Source organism: Callithrix jacchus, chromosome 12 (assembly GCF_049354715.1).
Source record: "Callithrix jacchus isolate 240 chromosome 12, calJac240_pri, whole genome shotgun sequence".
Lineage (NCBI taxonomy): Eukaryota > Metazoa > Chordata > Mammalia > Primates > Cebidae > Callithrix > Callithrix jacchus.
In genome coordinates this window covers 21060560-21081913 of record NC_133513.1, presented here as the reverse complement: position 1 = coordinate 21081913, position 21354 = coordinate 21060560, and the positions used below count along the sequence as shown (strand labels likewise).

The following is a 21354-nucleotide window of genomic DNA, read 5'->3' as shown; positions in this document are numbered from 1 at the left end:
TAGTAAAGACGGGGTTTCCCCATGTTGGTCAGGCTGGTCTCAAACTCCCGAGCTCAGGTGATCCACCAGCCTCAGCCTCGGAAAGTACTGGGATTATAGGTGTGAACCACTGCACCAGCCAAGATGCAGGTTGTTTATTGTCTGCCAGAACAAAAATTTGCAAAGAGTTCATATATTTTTCAAGAGGAGTTTGGAGAAAAAAAATACAGGGGGGCCACTTGAGGAAATAATTTGTGGCACTTATTAAAAAAAAAAAAGGAAACAGAATACCAAACAGCCATTACAAAGAATGTATTGATTGACGTCGAGATTTACCAAGAAGCCTTGGGCTTATAAGAAACACTGTAGAAGACATAATTCTATTTTATTTCTAAGGGGGAAAGGGGACTGCATGTATTTATAGGAGAATATAGATAAATGGAGAGGGAAGGAGAAAGGAAAGTAGAACAGAGAGGCAGAGAGAATATACGAATAATGAATATTTAAAAATGGATATATAAAAGAAAAAAAATCAAGAAAAATGTCCAAACTGTTAACAACAGCAGATTTGGGGGTGGGGTGGAAAGATAGAGCATATTATTGGAGACTTTTATCTCCAGGCTTTTTATTTTTTAAGAGTCCTACATTTCTGTATTGTTGGAAGTTTTTCAAATGAGCATTCTGAATTTTTATAGCAAAAGTCATTAAGATTTAAAATACAGATTTTTCAACTGGATACAGGACAATCTCACCAAACACCCTCAATACATGATAAAAGGAGTGCAGACTTAACTAGGACCTACGGGAGTAAATTCAACTTTTTGTATCCTTGGCATTGGTGATACGGAATATGAGTCAATACATGAATCATAAGAGACAGTCAAGAAGTGATAACCCAACGTACCTTCAGCATTCTTTTTTTCAATAATGCATTAGTTAAGTGCTAACGGAAATCTTTACCACTCGTCAGTCATAAACTCCTGAGGCTAAACAAGACCTCAAAGGTAATTCAATTCACTCCTAGATCTTAAATCCATCATATGCCCTCCTAGATAACTCAGACTGACCTCCTAGATAATTCAATGCCACCTCTTTCCTAGTCCAGGAAAATCGAAAAATCATTAATTATTCTTTTTTTTTTTTTTTTTTGAGATAGGGTCATGCTCTGTTGCCCAGGCTGGAGTGCAGTGGTGTGATCGCTCACTAAAACCTTCGCCTCCCACGTTCAAATAATTCTTGTGCCTTGTTAGCCTCCTTAGTGGCTGGGACTATAGGCGCATGCCACCATGCCTAGCTAATTTTTGTATTTTTAGTAGAGACAGGGTTGTGCCATGTCGGCTGGCTGGTCTTGAACTCCTGGCCTCAAGTGATCCATCATCTTGGCCTCCCAAAGTGCTGGGATTACAGGCATGAGCCAATGCACCCAGTCAAAAATCATGAGTTCTTAAGACAAGATGTTCCAAGGGGTTGAAGACTTCCACTTCCATCCATTGCATATGTATTATTATTATTGCTTTTTTTTTTTAGTATTTTATTTTCAGACAAAGTCTCACTCTGTCACCCAGGCTGGAGTGCAGTGGTATGATCTCTGCTCACTGCAACCTCTGCTTCTCGGGTTCAATCAATTATCCTGTCTCAGCCTCCTGAGTAGCTGGGATTACAGGCATGCACCACCATGCCTGGCTAATTTTTTGTATTTTTAGTAGAGACAGGGTTTCACCATGTTGGTCAGGCTGGTCTCGAGCTCCTGACCTCGTGATCTGGAGCCTCAGCCTCCCAAAGTGCTGGGATTACAGGTGTGAGCCACCGTGCCCACCCAAATATGTATTATTAAAGCAGGTTTCTAGATTTAAAAAATCATCACGCTCTCTCAAGGTATATAAACCTATTGCAAAATATCTTTACCCATCTTCAATATTTTGTATTTCTGTATGAATTTAGGTTTGGATAGACAATATCAATATCATGGAAACTACCATGTAAAATGTAACATCCGGACATATCTTCTTCCTGAAAACTTTGTCTCCAATGAAGATGTGCTGTCACCAAGTGACAGGGTGCCTTTGGCAATGCCTTGTGGTCTCAATAGCCAAGTCATTCACAGGCAAGCCACTGATACATATTTACCACTGTTTATTACTAGTCTGTGTTTTTGTAATATAACTTGTTATTACAGCAGTTACGTTTGAGGACTTATGGGCCACTATTTTGATGATATGTACATAGAGCAAGATATAAAGAAATATACACGTCCAAGAACAATTAAATACCTTATACATCAATGCTTAATGGCTACCAATGACAGCTTAATCTAACTTTGATTTTGTCATCTGGTTTATGCAGAATGCTTTTTAAGTTCATTCTGAATATCAACACTTAAGTGAAAAATCCACTTGGGACATATAAATGACTTCTTAGCTTCTGCAGTACCATCAGAAGGCTCCTGCACTCTCTCCCTCCCTCTTTTATCTCTGAACTGTCAAGAGCTCTCTCACTGAGCCAAGCCCGCTCAGTCCATGTGTTACCTAACTCCTACCTCTGAGATACTACAGGATAACATACCTTTCTCTCATCCCTGCAGCTCATTTGAGGTTGCGTATTGTCTCTGTGAATATTAAGCTTAGATTTCCCTAAGCAGAAAGGATTAGGTATTCCTTATCTGAATTTTGGTTCTTTGTTTCCTACATTGGTTTATCAAATGCTCAGTCCATACTAATTGACCTCTAGCAACCACATGCACTTGAGATTAGAAATACAACCCTGTGTTATGATAGAAAAGAATTAACCTAATATAGGGAGGCACAGTGGTTAAGTTCAGATAAGGCTACTTATTAGCTGGATGCTCCTGGGCATAGCCTGAGCCTCAGTTGCCCCATCTGCAAAATAAAGATAAACCACCTGCCTAATATGTACTGAATAATACTGTTTTGCCAGAAGTTCAGATCTCTCAACAATTAGGCCACAAACTGTCACCCTAACTTGATCTCCTCATTCCTTCCAGATGTACTGTTTTCTCAGCCTCCAGGCCTCAACCTAGAATGCCACATACCTCACTTCCGTATGGCAAGATACTCCCTGAGCTTCTAGGCTCTTCAATGCCACCTCTTCTATGAAGTTTTTTTTTTCCTCTTTCAAGTCAGGAGTTAATTCTCTCTGCTCTAAAATTCCCAAGCACATTTTATGTCGATGCTTCATGACCTTTATCCTGTGCCACCTTGAATTAATAACCGGAAACAGATTTGCTTTCCCTGACTAGTCTATAGTTTCCCTTTTTATTTTGTTTGAGATGGAGTCTTGTTCTGTCACCCAGGCTGGAGTGCAGTGGTGTGATCTTGGTTCACTGCAACCTGATCTTAGCTCACTGCAACCTCCGCCTCCTGGGTTCAAGTGATTCTCCTGTCTCAGCCTCCCGAGCAGCTGGGACTACAGGCGCGTGCCACCATGCCCAGCTAATTTTTCTGTGTGTGTGTATTTTTAGTAGAGATGGGGTTTTACCATATTGGCCAGACTGGTCTTGAACTGCTGACCTCAAATGATCCACCCACCTTGGCCTCCCAAAGTGCTGGGATTACAGGCATGAGCCGCCACAAGCCTGTGGTCTCCTTAAGTGCATTCCTGTTTTCCATACAGTGCATGGCACAGCGGGCCACATGCAAAAGATGACCAAGAAATACTGACAGAAGGAAGCAAACTGCAGGTTATAATTTAACTACTATAAGGAGCCGAGAGGTCGTAAGGAGAAGACCTGCCCATGCCTTTTCTCTCTGGGTTCCATAAGCAGCTACCAACCAACCCAGGCCTTGACACTCCCTAAGGTAAATGGATCATGTATGGACAAATGTGAACGTGGGTGACAAACTTCATGGCATCTACCCCCTGTGAACTGTTCCAGCTAAAATAACCTACTTTGTCTGCATTCACCGAAGAGGGCTCAGGGTTGGGGAAAACAATCAAATCAATCAAATCAAATATTCTTCAGAGGATGTTCTGTTAACCAAATTAGTGAATACGAATTTAAACATAAATCTCCAAGATCTGGTAAATGGATGGGAACCATTTTTCTCCTTCACAAGCCATTCTCAACTCTCCAGAAAGAGGAAATGCAAAATAATCTTTCTCTCCCACGCCATGCCTGGCTGTTTCCATTAGTCATTATAGTCTCTGGTAGCCAGGGGCTCCATATACAGGTTGAACATCCCTAATCTGAAATCCAAAATGCTCCAAAATCTCAAACTTTTGGAGCAAACCAGACACATAGGACCTCATGGAGCTGATGTGCTTACAGGGGGAAGAGCAGACAACTACTTACGTATTTACTTGTTAAATAACAGTGATAAGTACAATGGAGGAAAAGCACGGGTGAGCAGATGATACATCGTACATGATAACCTGACCTAATTTTTTGTCTGCAGACATGGGAAAGCCAAGGATGCTTTTCCTAACGACATGATATATAAACCCATCTAAAGGATGAAGATGCAAAACATAAAAGTAAAAAGAAGCCGGGAGATCCCTGCAGAAGGTGGGGAAAAACATTATTATTAAAAATAATAAAAAATCATTCTTGGCCTGGCACGGTGGCTCATGCTCCTAATCCAAGCACACTGGAAGGCTAAGACAGGAGGATCACCTGAGGTCAGGAGTTTGAGACCAGCCTGGCCAACATGGTAAAACCCCATCTCCACTAAAAAATACAAGAATTAGCTGGGTGTGTTGATGCACAGCCAGCCTCCCAAGTAGCTGTAGTCCCAGGAGACAAAGGTTGCAGTGAGCAGAGATCGTGCCACTGCAGTCCAGCCTGGGCAACAGAGCAAGACCTGTCTCAAAAGAAAAAGAAAAAAGAAAATCACTTCTCTTTTGACCACTATTTCTCTGTAATTGTTCTTTCTATTCTGTTTCAGTTTTGGAGGAACTACAGATCTTTTCTTTTTAGCATAATTTATCAGTTTGTCTTGAAACAAAGATCAAATTTCTGACAGATTCCTCAATGCTTTGCATATTAAAAATAACCGGGCTTTCAAACTATAAAACAAAACAGCTATCATTGTACTGTACACAGTTAGCTCCTAAAACCCACGGCATACTTTCATTATTTGAGAGACAGTTATGCTAATATTTATTGAGCAGCTACTATGTGCCAGTGGGCCAAGTGCTCTAACGTCATTATGTCATTTAATACTCAACAGATAGGCACCACTGTCATCATCTCCACTTTACAGATGGGGAAAGAGGACAAAAGGCTGAGTCATCCAAGAGCACCTGGCTTGTAAATGGCAGAGTCAGGATTGGGACCAATGAAAGCAGAAGACTTGAAAGTCAGTACTAATTAGGGCTTCCTCCCAACACTCTGCTGTTGGCCAAATACGTCACGTAATTCCCCGCATCCATGCCTTTGCTCAGGCCATTACTCTACCAGGAATACTAACCCTTCCTTCTTCCTTCCCATGTCCTCATAAACACATGTTCTTCTTTTAACGTACCCTAAACACTACTTCCATTATAAATACTCCCCTTTTCTTTTTGTCTTCTTTTTCTGGAGACAGAGTTTTGCTCTGTCACCCAGGCCGGAGTGCAGTGGTGAGATCTTGGCTCACTGCAATCTCTGCCTCCCAGATTCAAGTGATTCTCGTGCCTCAGCCTCCTGAGTAGCTGGAATTACAGGACTATGCCACCACACTCGCCTAAGTTTTTTAATTTTTAGTAGAGACGGGGTTTCACCATGTTGGCCAGGCCGGTCTTAAACTCCTGACCTCAGGTGACTGGTCTGCCTCAGCCTCCCAAAGTGCTGGGGTTACAGGTGTGAGCCACTACCCCTGGTCTGTAAAATAACCATTTTTTTCTAGATTATAAACTGTAAAGATAAAGGAACAAAGGTAAAAATAAAGGACAAAAGAGCCTGCTCTTGCTGTGGCTTGGTAATAATTTTCTGGAAAGAGCCACTGACAAACAAGGGGAAGAAGTTACCTAGAAAAGGGACTGAAAGAAAAGATAAGCAGGCACTGCTAGGCCATCTCCAGTTGAGAAGCATCTGACTGACCAAATCTCTGGCTTGCAAGTCCTTCATTTCTCCTAAATACTCTGGGGTGGTGGGCATGAGTATGTGCACCAAATCCCTGCATAATCCAGTCTATGTGCAGCACTGGTGTGTACAAAGGAACAGAACTGGGTCTCTCCTGCAACAAGCCCTCATCAGCATCCTGCGCCAGCTCGCCTCAGAGTTCAACAGGTGTTTAGTTGTCGGGATGGACCCAGCTTTGGTAAAACCACAGCCTGCTAAAGAAGAGACAACCAAGGCCGGGAGGCAAGAAAATAAACTAGAGGGACGGGGACATTTTATAGCCAGCTGCAAAGGGAGATGTTTAGGGAGGCAAACATAAGCAGTACATTTCCATGAGCTTCATTTAATTTATATTTAGCCTTCTCATTCTCAGTAATTGAATGCATTATTTACTTTGGCCAGCAATTGCTGCCTGTGGCTTTCAGGAGAAAAATAATAGGCTTTTAAGGTTTAGCACCACAGCATTTAGAGACTCGAGTAAAAATCATCAGATAAATTATTAAATATGAATTGGACTCCACATTCCCACTCTCCAGCAGTTAAGTGACAGGGGAAGCAGACGAGGAGCCCAGAGTCCTGGCACTGAGGGCACTGTCTTTATCCATGCACAATGTATGGGGCTGTCCTTACACCGACGATACCTCTGTGGGGACAAAGGATGTTCTAGGAAGTACAACAGGCAGAAATTACTCACAGCTCTCCTTCAACAATTCTTGGGAGCACCAAATCTTTGATGAGGGGGATAGCTTTATCCAGGTAGAGAATTTTTGTTTTGCTTTTTTAAAAAAAAAAATGACCATGAAGCCCTGTATGGGAACTAATCATAAATTTCCCGAGATCCGCGACATTCAAATCCATGGTCCTGATTTTGTAACAGTGGAAGAAGAAAGATTGAGGCTTCCAAAGCCTCTACCTGCAGTTCTGGTAAGTGATGTCACAGCTTTGGTATCGCAGCTCACAATTTGTTGCTAATATTGCAGGGAAAAACAACTCAGGGGTGCCTACCTGGGTCCACCATTCCTGAGCTTTTAAAGAAGGAACCCATTTATAAGCAGGTTTAAAATTTCTGACATCCAAGGAAGCATCTTCTAATTTTCATCCTGTATATCACTAGGGTTTTGGTGATGACTGTTAATTTCTGGTTCTCACTAACCCTTTGTTCTTCTTCTTCTTCTTTTTTTTTAGACGGAGTTTTGCTCTTGTTACCCAGACTGGAGTGCAATGGCGTGATCTCGGCTCACCGCAACCTCCGCCTCCTGGGTTCAAGCAATTCTCCTGCCTCAGCCTCCCGAGTAGCTGGGACTACAGGCGGGCACCACCATGCCCAGCTAATTTTTGTAGTAGAGACGGGGTTTCACCATGTTGACCAGGATGGTCTCGATCTCTTGACCTCGTGATCCACCCACCTCGGCCTCCCAAAGTGCTGGGATTATAGGCATGAGCCACTGCGCCCGGCCCTTATTATTTTTTTAAGACAGAGTCTTGCTCTGTTTCCCACGTGGTGCAATCTCAGCTCACTGCAACCTCCATCTCCCAGGTTCAAGCGATTGTTGTGCCTCACCCTCCCAATAACCCATCATTCTCACCAAGGCAAGCACTGGGAGAAAGTTCCATGGTGACCTACACACAGCTAAGACACATGCCTGTCCTAGTGGGGAGAGGGGGTGTCGCAGATAATAAGCAAGCAAGCAAAAACATTGAGAAGGCGTCAGCTTGTGGAATGAGCAATGATGATAATGAGGATGATGCTGTAGAGGTGACAGAGCGGGGCGGAGTGGCTTCTCTAGCTATAGTGGCCAGCAGAGGCCTCTGTAAGGAGCTGTGGCTTGTTCTCACCATCTGCCTTGTAATTTAAAAAAAATACAACTATCTGGGGAAAGATCATTGTAGAATGAGGGAACAAAGCCACAAAGGCTCTGAACTGGGAGACAACTTTGTATGTTCAAAGAACAGAAGCGGGCCTATGTGGCGATGAGGATGGAGGCGGGCAGTCACCAGCTCACAGGGAACTCAACAAGCAAGTGTTCAGCTACACTCAGAAGTGACTGAAGTACTCCAGGAGTTAAAAGCAAAACCAAGCAAGAGTTTTAAAAGGCTCCCGGGCAGCAACCATGCATGAAGACTTCACTGCCAGAGCTGCTCTTGAATCAAGACACAATGATCTCCAGAACTTCCACAGCAATGGTTCAAAGAATGCAGAAGTGACCACTCACCAACTGGTCCAGAATGCCCACTCAAGACAATGGCAATAAGCGGTGAGGCGCCAGGCTTGGCATAATCTGTGTGGTTGGTTGTGTTAGGAAGAGAACTACCACTGCAAACATCAGTTTACCTCCTATGGCACTATGGTTGAGCCCCAGAATTCGTTCAGGCTTCGTAGTCAATGCAGTGGTTAATGGGCATGGCCTTGAGCCAGAGCGATCAGGGGCTGAGAGCTGGCTCAGTGACTCAAGAGTGGACCTACCCCAAACAAGTTAGTTGGCCACTCTCTGCCTCGGTTTACTCACCTGGCTAATGAGGCACCAACTACAGCACCAGCCCCATGTGGCTGCTGGGAGGATGAAATGAGATAACATGTGCAAAGGGCTCGCCACATAACAAATACTCCATTAACGTCACATAAAGATTTCTTTAACCTTCTGTGTTATGGCCTGCAGGGTGGGTACCCTGCTGCCGACCTGCCTGCATGCCCCTGGCATATACCGTTGCAGTAGGTAACCAGGGCGCCCTGCAGCAAACAACTGGGCTTTCCACCTGAGCACCTTCTCCTGGCTGAAGTGTGGAGCAGGCCAGAATGCCGGAGGTTAATATCCCGGAAGGAGCGCTCTGTCCATGACAGATGGGAATAAAGAAAGATCACCTGTCGTCCTTGCCCTTTGGGTGGGGTAACACTGGCTGTGTGTGACAACACTTCCCAGATGGGAAGGAACTTCAGCTGCCCACAGGAGTGACCTGTTCGACGGTGCATGTTTTTCTGGCTTCCTTTCCTTCCCCGTCTCATCTCACATCAGCCTTCTGGTATCACGGAGATTACCTTCTCCCAAACAAATGATCCTGAGCATCCCTGCCTAAGAGATGACTTTGGTGCCTAGTATGGAAAGATCAGTCTTGAGCAGACATTTTATCTGTTAACAGCAAAATGTAGGGTGCTTGTCCTACCACAGATTGGATGGTACTTGTGTGTCTCTGGGGTTTCAAATACACAAACATCAACAACAACAACAAAGAAAGATGAATCTGCCATTGTGAAGCAGTCCTGGTGTTTCACATTCTCCAAGTGTGCTGAGTTCAGGATGTCTGAGCTGCATGACCTGGTCTCTCCTAGAGAGATTTAAGAAGGTTCTTACAGGAAGATATCTGTGCTCTATGATCTGAGTGTACAAATGCTTATGGGTCCAATATACTTCCTAACAAGAGAAATAAATTGAAAACTCATCATTTATTGATCTTTTTTTTTCTTTAATCCTTAAAGGAATCTCTCTTGGTTGAGCGTAGTGGTTCACACCTGTAACCCCACACTTTGGGAGGATGAGGCAGGAGGATCAGTTGAGCCCAGGAGTTCAAGACAAGCCTGGGCAACAAAGCAAAACTCCATCTATATAAAAAACAAAAATGAGGCCAAGCGCTGTGGCTCGCGCTGTGGCTCACACTGTAATCCCAGGACTTTGGGAGGCCAAGGCGGGTGGATCACGAGGTCAGGAGTTCGAGACCAGCCTGGCCGGCATGGCGAAACCACATCTCTATTAAACACAAACAAAAAAAACTGGCCGGGCATGGTGGTGTGCACCTATAATCCCAGCTACTCAGGAGGCTGAGGTAGAGAACTGCTTGAACCCAGGAGGCAGAAACTGCAGTGATCCGAGATTGTGCCACTGCACTCCAGCCTGGGCAACAGAACAAGACTCCATCTCAAAAAACAAATACATAAAAACAAAAACATTAGCTGTGTGTGGTGGTGTGCACCTGCAGTCCTAGCTATTCAGGAGGACTGCTTGAGCCCAGGAGTTCAAGGTTACAGAGAACTATGATCACAGCACTACACTCCGGCCCGGGTGACAGAGCGAGACTGTCTCTAAAAAAAAAGAAATCTTTGTCTCTCTCTACACACATACGCACACACCTGAGTCAGTTTTCCTAAGCAGCAAGGGAATGCCCAAGATGACAGAATGATGGCCTTACCTTGGGAGAGGCACTGGTTGGCCAAGGCCACCTGACCAGAATGCAGGTAGAGATTGAGACGTGTGAAGATGCCCGTCAGGGAGGGGATGGTGATGAAGCAGTAGGCAACACAGGCCTAGGAGAAGGGGAGAAACATCAATGCTGGCAACACCATGGTGGCAGAATCAGACTCCTGTTTTCATCCCTCATGTTTTCTTAGTAAAGAAACTTACAATAGTGAATTTCCTTATTCTGAGCCCCAATTTTCCCCTCTTGTACAACTCTTCTCTGTCTGATCACCCTCTGGGAAGACGGGAGTATAAGGTGAGTGAGTGATAATGCAGGAAAAACAAATCCTCACCCATCATCATAGTAAGTAAATAGGTAGCACCTAACGTTGATAAACTGAGAAATAGTAATTTAAACCAATTACTTAAAAATAAGGAGGCAATCAGAAGCAGTTGCTAATGAGTTTGAGGTGGCTGAGGGAAGAGGAGCAAGGTGACAAAGGGCAGAGCCAGGATGCTTATTTTTTTACTATCATCTTTTCAGTATGATTTCATGTTTAAAAACACAGACACATACTGCTTTCTTAAAGTTTTGAACCGGGCTGGGTGCAGTGGCTCACACCTGTCATCCTAACACTTTCGGAGGCTGAGGCAGGAGAATCACTTGAAGCCAGTAGTTCGAAACCAGCATGGGCAACCTAGTGAGACTCCCCTCCCCCATCTCTACAAAAAAAAAATTAGATGGGCATGGTGGTTATAGCGAACTATGATGGTGCCACTGCACTCCTGCCTGGGTGACAGAGCAAGACTCTGTCTCCGAAATAAATAAATGAATGAATAGATACATAAATTTTGAGTAGCATCACATCTGATAAAATTTTCAGCTTCAAGAAGCTGAAAATGTTTTTCAAAGCTGAATCAGGCTGGGCATGGTGGCTCACGCCTGTAATCCCAGCACTTTGGGAGGCTGAGGCAGGCAGATCACTTGAGGATAGGAGTTTGAAACCAGCCTGGCCAACATGGTGAAACCCCATCTTTAATAAAAATACAAAAAAATTAGCCGGGCATGTTGGTGGGCGTCTGTAATCCCAGCTACTTGGGAGGCTGAAGGGGAGAATCACTTGAACCCAGGAGGCAGAGGTGGCAGTGAGCTGAGATCACACCACTGCACTCCAGCTTGGGCGACAAGAGAAAAACTCCATCTCAAAAAAAAAAAAAAAAAGTTGAGCATCATAATCACCTAGAGAAAAAAACCCTTTCAGTTATAAGCACATTATTATACATATTTTTATATTAGAAAACTATTTTATGTTTTATAATGTTATAAACTATGTGTTATATTAGTATTAAAGAAAATGAAAGCTAGTTCAGCTGGCACATAAACATGCAGCTCCATCACTCATTTACCTTCCCCACAACATATTAAAATTCAGACTCTTTTAACCATCTCTCTTGAAAACATTAAGAAAATGGATCATCCCATAGATACAGGGAAAAATAAAATTAATCTGAAAAATCAATACTAAACCATTCTTATCATGACACACTTGTATTTTTCTGGGACGAGTAATTGTAATCTGCAAACTAAACAGACCACTGGAGTTCAAAGTCTGACAGTCCTTATCTTGAGAACGTACCCGGACAAACGCAGCTGTCTTTCTGGAATGATTTCCTTTCATTACTTTTCTTGTCTCCATTGCCAACCGGTTTACACTCTGAATTTGTGAATAAAATAGGAATGGTAATGAAGTAATGGCCAATTCAGATGAATGTCTTCCATAGAGATTTGAACATTAACTACACACAGGTCCATGAGAACAAGCTTTCTAGGATCAAGACTGGTTAGCATCAAACCCTGAAATGCCAAAGGGGTCATCAGGCTTGATCCCATCATGGCTGGAGCAAAGATCTGCGTTTGTCATGCCTTCTGATCAGCATTATCAATTACCATTTTCTGGCTTAACGAATAGCTGGGGTTCACTTTCTCCATTTCCAAAAATCTCACCGCACCAAAGTTTAAGAATTTAGAGATCCTTGGGCCAGGTGCCTGTGACTCACCTGAGGTCAGGAGTTCAAGACCAGCCTGACCAACACGGTGAAACCCCATCTCTACTAAAAATACAAAAATTAGCTGGGCGTGGTGGCGGGTGTCTGTAATTCCAGCTACTCAGGAGGCTGAGGCAGGAGAATGGCTTGAACCTGGGCAGCAGAGGTTGTAGTAATCCGAGGTTGCACCATTGCACTCCAGCCTGAGCAACAGAGCAAGACTCTGCCTCAAAAAAAAAAAAAAAATAATTTAGAGATATTAAGAGACACCTCCAAAGCACACCACTTAAGACAATCAGACTACACCATTCAGCTATACAATACCAACAATAAGAACAATAATGATAGTAGCCACATCATCACTTACAGTGTTCCAAGAGCTACACATTTATTGGTTCACTTAAGCTTCATAATCCCAGGGTGGAAACTATTACCTCCCGTTTTCCAGATAAAGTTTCCACATTTAGGTCTTAAGTTTAGTTGTGCTAAATAACTTGCTAACCAGTGAACAAATACAAACAAAAGTTATTTTCTTTGAATAGACATGAAGTAATGAAAGAGCCTTAGGGAAACAAAATAAAGTATTATTTTTCTTTCAATTTATATATATACATTTTCTTCAAATGGCTATCAAGTTGTTAGAGCATAATCACTTAAGCTGTCTGATCCTACCTTTTTTTTTTGAGATGCAGTCTCCCTTTCTCACCCAGGCTGGAGTGCAGTGGCATGATCTCTGCTCACTGCAACCTCCACCTCCCAGGTTTAAGCAATTCTCCTGCCTCAGCCTCTCAAGTAGATGGGATAACATGTGCCTGCCATCACACCTGGCTAATTTTTGTATTTTTAATAGAGAAAGGGTTTCACCATGTTGGCCAAGCTGGTCTCGAACTCCTGACCTCAAATGATCTGCCAGCCTCTGTCTCCCAAAGTGCTGGGATTACAGGCATGAGCCATCATGCCTAGACCGAACCTAACTTCTTAATAAACAGGCTGTTATTAATTCTTCTGGTCTGCAGGCATCATAAAATGTTAGAGAGAGACCATGATCCAAAAAAGTTGGGAACCTCTTGTTAGGTAGAAGGGGCTTTCTCTGGTTAGATTTCTGTAACTAATCAGTATAAATCACTAAACTCTGTTGCTGGCATTGAGAAATGAGAAAATGGAAATCTCACAGAAAAAGAGATCAATAAAACCAAAGTTGTTAAGTTTATTAACCTCTAAGAAACCACCTTTCATATCATAGAGAACAGTAACAAAACAGGGCCATTAGAATCCCAGATTAAGGCTGGGCACAGTGGCTCATGCCTGTAATCCCAGCATTTGGGAGGCCAAGGCAGGAGGATTACCAGATGCAAGGAATTTGAGAACAGCCTGGGTAACGTAGTGAGACCCCATCTCTCAAACAAAGTGAAAACAGCCAGGCATGGTGGCTCAAGCTAACAGTACCAGCTATTTAGGAGCCTGAGGCAAGAGGACTGCTTGAGCCCAGGAGTTCAAGGCAACGGTGAACTATGATTGTGCCACTGCACTCTAGCCTGGGTGACAGAGTGAGACCCTGTCTCCAATAAAATAAAATAAAAATAAATGATTGGGATGTAGATGATCAACAAATACTTATTGAGAGAAGGAACTAATGAATGAAAATCCTTACGTGAATCAACTGCACAAGAACAGGCTCCAGATTGCAAAACATTGACCTGGACTCAACGTAGAAACTCAGCTGTTGTTCAAAATCACGGCCAAAGGATACCTAGAATCAAGGAGAAAAATGCTGAAGGGGACAGTGGTTTTTTTTTTAGAGGGAACACAAGCAAACATAGTAGGACTGAAATATTATTGACACCTCATCTTTATGACGTGGGCAGTGGACTGGAACATAAGAAGTCAAAAGGGTATAAAGCAGGAGCTCAAGGTGTAAACAGAATTTTCCAGGCTCCAAAGGAAACCACTGGAAAGGGAATAATGGGATTTTGTTTGTTAGCTGTGGCCTTTTCACAGAACATAAATGTGGTTATTGGGGGCCATTTGTCAGAAGGTTTGCTATCATAACTGTCACACCTTTCTGCTTCCTGATGGGGACCCAACAGCTCACTGGTGGCTATAGGGGCCATAGATCGAAGTCTGTCCACTATTAAACACCCCCTCTTCTCCTATTTCTTCAGATTTATAAACCACTCATAAGAAAAACTTTACTGCTACATCAATTATTTTTGTCCAGATGAGATTTAACGTCGTTATTTCCATTACAGCTATCATGTTTCATATCTAATTGCCTTATATTCTTTTACATAACTCGGTAACTTTCAGACAATGCCATAAAAAGATAAATACCACATGATGAGTACATAAAGCAAGGGCCAAGGAAAGTGACCTGGGAAAATCCATAGTCTGTTCTGTAACACAGGAATTGAAAGGCTAATCCCGAATTGTCATCAAAACTGGTATTTCACCCACAGAGTCAAGTGGACTAATCAACCCACATTATTTAACAAGTCAGAATTTCAAGGTTATTTTCAAACTGATCTTGTCATTTTCATCTCGGTCAACTTTGGTCCTGACTTTTCTATTAAAATAGGAGACACTGGCAGCAGTTGGCATTTTGGCTTAGAGCACCCAGAATTAAGGCAAAGATTTTTCAGGCTGGGATAGTATCATGGTGGGATGTTCCCAGAGGAATCCCTCCTCCCACTCTGCTTGCCCTTCTGCAATGTCTCTGTGGACCAACCCCATCAAGAAGCAGAGCCTCTTCCCCTCTAGACTGGCCCTGTGACTTGCTTTGACCAACAGATTGCAGTAGAATGGGGCAGAAGGTTACTCTGTGGTTTCTCTTTTTTTTTTTTTCTTTTTTCAAGACAGAGTTTTGCTCTTGTTGCCCAGGCTGGAGTGCAGTGACATGGTCTTGGCTTACTGCAACCTCCACCTCCCACGTTAGAGCTATTCTTTTGCCTCACCCTCCTGAGTGGCTGGGATTACAGGCATGCACCACCACGCCTGGCTTATTTTGTATTTTTAGTAGAGACGGGGTTTCGCCATGAGGTCAGGCTGGTCTTGACCTCAAGATCTCAGGTGATCCACCCACCTTAGCCTCCCAAAGTGCTGGGATTACAGGCGTGAGCCACCCCACCCAGCCTCACTGTGTGATTTCTAAGCCTTAGCCTTAAAATGCCTGGCTGCTTCTGTCTGTGCCTTCAAAGAAGTCGGCACCAAATAAGCCCCAGCCCATGTCCAGCACCAAAGCCCTGAAGAAAAGAACAAGGCCACTGTGGATCCTCCAGCCCAATCTAGCCACACCACACTGCCTGCGGCAGCCTGGTTACCAAACTGATCCACAGAGTTTAAGAACTAATAAAAAAACTCATGCTGCGTGCAGCGGCTCAGGCCTGTAATCCCAGCACTTTGGTAGGCTGAGGTTGGAGGACTGTTTGAAGCCAGGAGTTGGAAACAAGCCTGGGCAATATAGCGAGACCTCCGTCTCAATGCCCTCAAAAAAACCCAACCTAAAAAAGCCCTGCTAAAGCCACTAAGTTTAGGGATGAGCTGTTACTCAGCCATGGATAAGTAAAACAGATGGCGAGTAGATATCTGGCATTCTGCCTGCCCGGCATAGCTTCCATCCCCATCTGATGATGCATCAGCCGCGTTGGGGCACCCTTTCTTTCCACTCTCCTTCCTCCCGACTCAGGTCACCCAGGTGTGCTTGAGGCTGTGACCCAAGTTAATCCAAAGAGACTGGATCCCAGGACTTTGCTGGAGCCCCTCCTGCTGGGCTGCAGAGCTGCAGGGAATGGAAACGTGGAGCCAGAAGCCAGCAAGGGAGACAGAGCCCAAGGCTAAAGACAGACGGGGGAAGGCAGGTCCTGATGACATGGCAGAGACCCTGAGCCCGGCTGCTCCTTCAGTAGAGTTCTATCCCCCTGGACTTTTTGTTACATGAGCCAAGAAATTCCTCCTCCCATCCCCACCACCCCACCCACCCTTTTCCTCTTAAGTCAGTTTGTCTTGGCTGTCTTTGCCCCCAGGGGAGTCCTGGCTAATGTAAGACGTTTTCTGATTTCATCTTATCTCACTAAGAATGAAAAGCACCAGAAAACATAATGTTAACTGCTTTCACCAGAATAAGGATAAACAATTACATCACACTTTCAAGTGCATCGAAACTTCTTCCCTAATACTTACCATTTTTATAAATCCATTAATCAAATATGACAGCATTCTTTTCTCATCCTCAAGAGTGAGTGCACTAAAATCAATAATTGTACATAATTAACACTGAGGTAATAGATCAAAGTTTCTAAAGAAAAAAATACACAAGGGGTAAGTAATTTAACAGGTAAGAATATTTTGCATTTTCTAGATTTAAAAAACTCCCAACAGGCTATTTTTCTTTGATAAAAATACATAATCATGATTAACACAATTTAAATGTGTTTCTCATCTCCCTCAAAGATGCTGTTCTCAAGATATATTTATTAATAAGAAAAGAAAAGGTAACTTTCACTTCTTTGGAACTTGGGCAGCAAGGTCTAATGTCAAATTTTGTATTTCAGGGAAATTTCACTTAATATTTTATTACAAAAAATTTCCAGCGGGATGTGCTAGTTCATAACTGTAATCTCAGCACTTAGGAAGGCAGAGGTAGCAGGTTTGTTTGAGCCTAGGAGTTGGAGACCAGTCTGGGCAACACGATGAGACCCCGTTCTCCCCCAAAAGGAAACAAATATTTCCAATGTACAGCAAAGTTGAACGAATTTTCCAGTAAACACTCATATACCCACCGAGATCCTGCTATCACCATTTTACTTGCTTTACCACATAATTATCTATTTCCCTCTCCATCCATCAATCTGTCTTATTTTTTTGATACATCATAAAGTAAATCTCAGGTCTTAGTTGCTTATATTTAATAGGAAATTTAACACAAATATAAATTTAAAAAGTCAAATCATTATAGTTTTGATTATACTTATGAAGGCCTATCAATAGTTTCCCAAATCTATTTAAAAAAAAAATTTTAAGGGCCCAGAGAAAACAGAATCAAGGTTTTTGCTTGTTCCTAGGGAAAATGTTTTAGCAAAGATTGGCCACTGTCCTCCAATAGGAATGCCCACTTTGTTTTTTTTGTGTGTGTGGTTTTTTGTTTTTTTTTTTGAGATGGAGTTTCGCTCTTGTTGCCCAGGCTAGATAGAGTTGAATGGCGTAATCTTGGCTCACTGCAACCACCACTTCCCAGGTTCAAGCAATTCTCCTGCCTCAGTCTCCCAAGTAGCTGGGATTACAGGCATGTGCCACTATGCCCAGCTAATTTTTTTTTTTTTAAAGTAGAGATGGGGTTTCACCATGTTGGTCAGACTAATCTCAAACTCCTGACCTCAGGTGATCCACCTGTCTCAGCCTCCTAAAGTGCTGGGATTACAGGCATGAGACAGTGCACCTGGCCCCACTTTGTTCTTAGAACAACATTCCCCAGCCTCCTTCCCAGCTAGGGAGGGCCATGGGACCATTCTGGACAATGGGATGTGAACACAAGTGATGCGTGAGCCTTCCCAACTTTGTCCCTAAGAGAAAGCTGCTGTTCCCCAGTGCCCACAGGCTGAAACATGAACATGGTCGAGACAGATCAGCTTCTAGGAAGAAGACAAAGACAATACCCCAAATAGATTGGCACAACACTAAGACAGAAATAACCTGGGTCTCTGGATGAAGTTTGAAAGAACGGCTGCCCAACCCCTACCTTCTGGTCTGTGTACTATGCATAATTTTGAGAGAGAAATCAACCTATCTCACTTAAGCCAAAACCCAATATCTCATGAATCTAAGTGCCTTTCTGGATGCTTTTTGTGTCTTTATTTCTATTTTTGTCCAACTAAAATCTACCGGTTCTATTTTTATAAATGTCTGGACACTTTGATTTTCATAACTACCCATGAATTTGAAAGCACAAAGAATCATAAAAGTAAAGATTCTAAAATGCAGAGAAAACAAAGAAGAAATATAATTCATCTTGTTGATGGTTAAGTTCCAAAACAATTTTTCTCCATTCTTATAACATTTTCCAGTAAGTCAAGCTGCTGTGTTTAAAAATTCTTGGGGACTAAAATTTCAGCCACAAATAAGGAGGAATTACCCTAAGCACAGTCAAATGAAAACATATTTAAAAAATAAACAAAAACCAGAAAGCAAAGCAGTGATTATTCCGTCTTTGACTGAAAGGTAACGCCTGTGGTTAGGTCTCGGCCTCAAGTATACCGAGGAAATAAAGTCAGTTTCATTTGAATTTCAAATAATTGGCTAATAAAGAGATAAAACTGAAAGGCTATGTTACTGGATGAGTGAGCTCATTATTATACTATCTGCTGCTTTCAGAAATCTCCGAGAGACAAGGAGTTTGAGTTCACTTGAATGAAACCAGCTTTTTACCCATAACAAAAATTTCTTTCTAACAACATCTGCCACGTTGCTTTCTCAGGAAGGTTATCCTCACCCTTCTTCCTCTCCTGGACTGGAATGTCCTCATTAGCAAGAATCTTAATATACCCAATAAAGTAATATTATTCACAGTGGCAGCTTAAAACAGTCATTCCCTAATGTTCTATTAGGTGGCATTAAGACCCAATCCATGTTACATTTCAACTCTAAGTATGGCTTACTTCACGGAGTCATGCATGGTCTTGCAAACGTGCAAAAGGGCATTCAAAATGACTGGGTCCTTGGTGGGCTCTTGCTGATGCCTAGGAGACATTTAAAGATAAAAGTCAAAGCTATTTCCTGATTCAATTCTCATCCACTGTACACAATTGAAAAGCAGCAAGTTATCCAGCTGGCATTTAGCCCAGCCTGGTTTACCAGTAATGAGCCACATTCTGGTTGTCTCATAATTTTTTTTAACTTTTGAGACAGAGTCTCACTCTGTTGCCCCGGCTGGAGTGCAGTGGTGTGACCTCAGCTCACTGCAGCTTCTGCCTCCTGGGTTCAAGTGATCTCCTGCCTCAGCCTCCTGAGTAGCTGGGACTAAAGGAGTCCAGCTAATTTTCATATTTTTGGTAGACACAGGGTTTCACCATGTTGGGCAGCCTGGTCTTGAACTCCTGGCCTCAGGTGACCCGCTGCCTAAGCCTCCCAAAGTGCTGGGATTACAGGCATTAGCCACTGTGCCTGGCCCAGAATTCTTTAAATAACAAGTTCGCTCGTCTACACACATGCTAACTTCTCCTATCTGCAAAATCATGGGAAAACTGTTCCCTTTCCTAAACCAGGCAGGCTAAGGGCAAACCTAGTTTGTTTCTTTTACTAGGCTTCTCGTACCTTCTGAAGCTGCTCACAACCTGTCACTGTGTTCTTAATAGGTACATTTTGCCAGGCAAAAGTATTCATTTGGTTTTTCACATAATGTAAGAGGACAAACTCTTATAACAAATCTTTAGGTAAGTAAATTAGGTATTTTTATTCCAAGCATATTAATTAGGAATTAATATTAATCCTAAGGAAGAAATTAATCTTTTAGAAAGATGACAAGAAAAGTGTAAAACATTTGAGCTGATCAAATTCAATTTTCCACACTGAACTATTCCTGTGTGTTTAATAAAGTAACTTTAGCTTTTTTTTTTTACTTAACCTTGTCCTAAAAAATATACATCAAATTACATTAAATAAACTAGTTATACACTGCCTAATACATTTAAAATCAATATATAACTTTAAAAATAAAAAGCCAGGTGCACTGGCTCATGCCTATAATCCCAGCACTTTGGGAGGCCACAGGAGCAGATCACCTGAGGTCAGGAGTTTGAGACCGGCCTGGCCACCATGGTGAAACCCATCTCTACTGAAAATACAAAAAAAATGAGCCAGGTGTGGAGGTGGGCACCTGTAATCTCAACTACTCAGGAGGCTAAGGCAGGAGAATTGCTTGAACCCAGGAGGCAGAGGTTGCAGTAAGCCGAGATTGTGCCACTTCACTCCAGCTTGGGTGACAGAGCAGGACTCTGCCTCAAAAACAAAAATAAAAATAAATAAAAATAAAACCCTAGCTAGGTGAGGTGGCTCATACCTATAATCCCAGTACTTTGAAAGGCTGAGGTGGGCGGATGGCTTGAGCCCAGGAGATCAAGAACAGCCTGGGGGCAACAAAGACAGACCCAATCTCTACAAAAAATACAAAAATCAGCTGGGTTGTGGTGGCACACATCTGTAGTCCCAGCTACCCAGGAGGCTGAGGCGGGAGGATCATCTGCGTGTGAGGAGGTTGAGGCTGCAGTGAACCGTAATTGTGCCACTGCACTCCAGCCTGGATGACAGAATGAGACCCTGTCGCAAAACAAAAACAAAAAAACACATTTTTTCCACATAGAACCTTAAAATTATTTCATGTAGCACCAGCAGTAGGGCAGTTTTGGGAAACACAAGCTTAATCCGAAAAATGAAAAGAACTAAATTTAATTATTTTTCTTTTTTGCTAAAGAGCTAAATTGGAAAACTGATCACAAATTAGCCACATAACTAAACAATGAAGATGCAAACCGTTCTAGCACCAGTGCCGTGCTAAGTATGTACGCCCTGATTTTTATCCTTAAAAATGTTACTCTCAAGGGAATTTAGCAAAAGACTGCTCCTTCTAAAAACCTTATCAAAGTAAAATGGAGCTGCTGGCCAGGCTCATAACACCTGCTAGTCTGTCTTCTTAAACAGGTATTACAAACTTTTATCATAACTCCTGATTTTAATGTGGCTTTCCTTCCAGTGTGGTTTTCTGTATGAAATACGTACAGGTCATTAGGCTTCAAGGTGCAAGAATTGATTTTTTTCTCAACAGGTTTCATTCACAAGGGCACAAAGAATCAAGGCTTCCACGCATGGTGTTGCACTCACTTGATAAAGGCTTCCATGATGCATTTGCAAACCTCCACCCGCACGCTCTCTTTTTGGAACATGTCCAGAAACGGCAGAAATTTTTCCTATAAATAAAACAAGCACTCTATATGCAAATGACACACGTTATTGGAAGAAGGAATGTGTGGGCTCTTTTTCTGTGGAGGTCAAAAAAAGCAGAACAGAGGTTTACTCTCTGAGCTGGGTCAGAGGAGGACTCCTGAAATCAGAGAGAGGGCC

General features: G+C 42.8%; 1 protein-coding gene across 4 annotated transcripts in view; it reads right to left on the bottom strand.

The window, feature by feature from the left end:
* The window catches only part of VPS35L (VPS35 endosomal protein sorting factor like), a 153431-nt gene that overhangs the window by 40755 nt on the left and 91322 nt on the right, over positions 1-21354 (bottom strand). For all 4 annotated transcript variants that reach the window (XM_078344797.1, XM_035267100.3, XM_078344796.1 and 1 more), the window contains exons 21-26: positions 21115-21200; positions 18897-18977; positions 16426-16489; positions 13901-13999; positions 11841-11918; positions 10217-10331 (exon numbers count right to left, since the gene is read on the bottom strand). In XM_078344797.1, coding sequence (XP_078200923.1) covers positions 10217-10331; positions 11841-11918; positions 13901-13999; positions 16426-16489; positions 18897-18977; positions 21115-21200 — 523 coding nt within the window. The remainder of the gene's footprint in view (positions 1-10216; positions 10332-11840; positions 11919-13900; positions 14000-16425; positions 16490-18896; positions 18978-21114; positions 21201-21354) is intronic.